General features: G+C 46.6%; 1 protein-coding gene across 1 annotated transcript; it reads right to left on the bottom strand.

The window, feature by feature from the left end:
- Nucleotides 1–313: 313 nt before the first annotated feature.
- On the bottom strand, nt 314–2,959 carry PRLHR (prolactin releasing hormone receptor). The gene has a single exon (XM_078599744.1). It carries the CDS (start codon nt 2,840–2,842, stop codon nt 1,760–1,762), a length of 1,083 nt encoding a protein of 360 aa, XP_078455870.1. The 5' UTR covers nt 2,843–2,959; the 3' UTR covers nt 314–1,759.
- Nucleotides 2,960–3,627: the final 668 nt, after the last annotated feature.

A 3,627-nucleotide genomic window follows, 5' to 3' on the forward strand; every position in this document is an offset into this window, starting at 1 on the left:
TGGGTCGTGGATGGGTATTCCAGCATGACAATGACCCAAAACACACGGCCAAGGCAACAAAGGAGTGGCTCAAGAAGAAGCACATTAAGGTCCTGGAGTGGCCTAGCCAGTCTCCAGACCTTAATCCCATAGAAAATCTGTGGAGGGAGCTGAAGGTTCGAGTTGCCAAACATCAGCCTCGAAACTTTAATGACTTGGAGAAGATCTGCAAAGAGAAGTGGGACAAAATCCCTCCTAAGATGTGTGCAAACCTGGTGGCCAACTACAAGAAACGTCTGACCGCTGTGATTGCCAACAAGGGTTTTGCCACCAAGTACTAAGTCATGTTTTGCAGAGGGGTCAAATACTTATTTCCCTCATTAAAATGCAAATCAATTAATAACATTTTTGACATGCGTTTTTCTGGATTTTGTTGTTGTTATTCTGTCTCTCACTGTTCAAATAAACCTACCATTAAAATTATAGACTGATCATTTATTTGTCAGTGGGCAAACGTACAAAATCAGTAGGGGATCAAATACTTTTTTTCTCTCACTGTACGTGACTTTACCGAAAGAACCAAAGAGTATGGATTCCTGCAGTCACGAAAGCTTCAAATCAATATTGTAAATTAATATGTTTTTGATTTATGAGTCAAGTACAATACAGATAGTTTAAACAAGCAGTGTTTTATTTAAAATGAAATGATAACAGATTTGAGACTTACATACTGTAAAGGTGGGTATATTTTCATTTGCCATGCAATACAGTTGCACAATACTGTGTAGTTATGACACATTGGTTGCGATGCACACGTTTTTTCAAATGCAAAATATGATATGCAATACATACTTTTACATCACCTCATTCAACTGGTTGTATTATAAGCACACCAAACACTAATTGCACACAATATCAAGAACATGCTTAGAGGCATTTGCAGTAATTGTGCAAAATTACGAATGATAATCAGGGCTTCATTTCAGCAGAAGCAGTCTGCAATGGTGCTCCATTATTTATTTGCACGCCATAAATATCTCACAATATTATGTCCTGATTTGTACAAACTTGTTCATCAGATTACTGTATAGGCATAAAAGGTACAATAACCTAGGAATATTATTGGTGGGCATACCTTGCATTTGAGTGCTGATAATAATCCATACCCCAAGTCAGACTATCATTGTTCTAGAAAATAGTGTGAAATTAAGCCCTCCTTATATTACTCTTAAATGAAGCTACAACAAACACGACTGGACTTGAAAACGTACGTTACATCGTCGCATGTTACTTAAGCATAAACACTCCAATGTAGCAAGCGGTGAGGAATATTAAATCATCGTGCCGACCGGAGTTTTGAAAACCCGGGGGTTAAGTTGCCTTACTGCTATTGCTCAGTACGATAGCGAATGCGTTTAACCTTTAGAGAGCGTACTGGAACTCAAACGACCGAGCCAAATAAACGCATGTTTGCGATTCGGACTTTGGTTGGTTCGTTAAAATTAATCTCGGGAATAAAATAAAAGCGAGAATTACTGTTACACAAACATCTACGACTTGGGGTAATTTGATATGCTAGTGCTGAGATTAAGACATGGTTTAGGTAACTTCTTTACCAAGTAAAAATTAAAATTTGTATAAAATTTACAGCCGTTTATTGACAATACTTCACCACATATAATACTTAATTAGTCGTTTCGGTGTCACGTATTTATTTGTTTAACTTCCAGCGCATTCTCTCTTTCTCTCCCTCTCTCTCTCTCCCTTCCTCTCACTTCCTTCACAACACCATACTGGCGATGCCGGTGTTGTTACTGGGAGCCACCCTCCGTTTCACCGTGAACATCTTCTTGAGCTCGCTTCGAAATCTGTCGTGCAGCCACGCGTAGATGAACGGGTTGTAGCAGGCCGAGCTCATGGCGAACCAGTGGCACAGCAGCTGCACCAGATTGAAGTAGTACTTGTCGATCAGGCGGATGTCCACGTCGCGCAGAAAGTTGAATATGTGCAGCGGCATCCAGCAGACGCTGAACGCAGTGACCACGAGAACCAGGAGTCGAAAGGTCTTGCGACGCCGGGCGCGATCCATTTCCGCCTGGTTCTGGGTCACCGTGCCTGGCACCACGCGGTTCTTCAGCTTCACCGAGATCTTGAAATAGGACAGCGAGATGACGAGCAACGGCAGTCCATAGGTGAGCACCAGGGTGCTGTAAGCGTACGCGAGGCGCTCCCTCTCCGCGCCGATCCAGAACTCCTCGCAGATGGTCATGTGCTGCTCCGGGAACTCGCAGTAGTAGGTGTGAGCCAACGCCGGGGCGGCGAGCGCGCACGCGGTCACCCAGATCGCGGCCAGCAGATAGCTGCATGTGGGGATGGTGATGCGGCGGCGCAGCGGGTACACGGTGACGATGTACCGGTCCACAGCGATGACCGTGAGCGTGAATACCGACACGTACACGGACACGGGCTGCATGAGAAACACGAAGTAGCACATGAAGCTGCCGAACACCCACCCGCGCGCGTCGAACACGTACGCCAGAGTGAGCGGCACGCACATGGCGCACATGAGGAGATCGGAGAAAGCCAGGTTTCCGATGAGCAGGTTGGTCACGTTGTGCATCTTCTTGACGCGGCAGATCACGTAGACGAGCAGGAAGTTTCCTACGACGCCCACGACCACCACCGCTGTGTAGAAGAGCACAACGAATGGCTTCAAGGTGCGGATGAGCTGCACGCCCTTGAAGGGGGTCGACGCATTCGTGGTGGCCGAGGAGGCGGTGGTGGCCGCGTGGTCGAGCATCATCGCGTGAAGCGACACGTTCCTGTCACCCCACTCGTCCATGGTGAACGTGCTGAGCTCCATCGCGTGCGACGAACGCGCGGCACCCGTTCAGCACCGGGGACAGCTACTTTATTAAATTAGCCGCGCACGTTCCTGTTAAGAATCTAGTGCCTAATCGAGGCTTCCCCAGAGGTCCAGCTAAATTGATGTGTTTTGCTTGAAGGGCAGAGCCTGGGAAAGTGACATTTAAATAACACGTGAATACATTGTCTAAGCTGATTCGGCTTGTGCATCAACAAAAACGCTGGCTGCTCTGTAAAAAAAATATTTTAACATTGAGCTTTTGTGTTCGAATGAGTCTGCTTCGTTCTTTCACCGGAAACGGTCGTTAACGCTGCTCTCAGAATGCATAACTTTCACACGGACGCAGCGAACGGTGTGATTAATTTACACGTGCAAACTTCACAAGCAGCAATGAATGATCGCATTCCTATATGCGCGTGCACTTGTTTTTGTTGTTGCAAAACACGCACCCGGGTACAGCAGTTTGCATCGAATATGCATGCACGTTGGAGACGTGTCGGTAGGATGTATTATGCACTTACGTTTTGTGCAGAATGAATGGTCCCTTACAAGCAGCTTAAAGAGGCGTCTGAATAGTGGCTGGCAAGCCCACCCTCTGACGCCTGCTGACATTCAGTCTCCGATTTTGTATGCTTTCAGGTCGACATATTCCGACACTAGACCATACACCCACCCACTTCCTCCCGTCCCCAGCGATTTACACTCCCCCCTCCCCCATGCTTAACGCATATAGTTGACAAGCGCAAACGGGGTAAATTGGAATGTAAATGGCATACCGAAGG

Source organism: Lampetra planeri, chromosome 12 (assembly GCF_965212315.1).
Source record: "Lampetra planeri chromosome 12, kcLamPlan1.2.h2, whole genome shotgun sequence".
Classification (NCBI taxonomy): domain Eukaryota; kingdom Metazoa; phylum Chordata; class Hyperoartia; order Petromyzontiformes; family Petromyzontidae; genus Lampetra; species Lampetra planeri.

Excerpts from the sequence above, each read along its gene's own strand:
- PRLHR (XM_078599744.1), bottom strand. The coding sequence starts at position 2,842 with ATGGAGCTCAGCACGTTCACCATGGACGAGTGGGGTGACAGGAACGTG.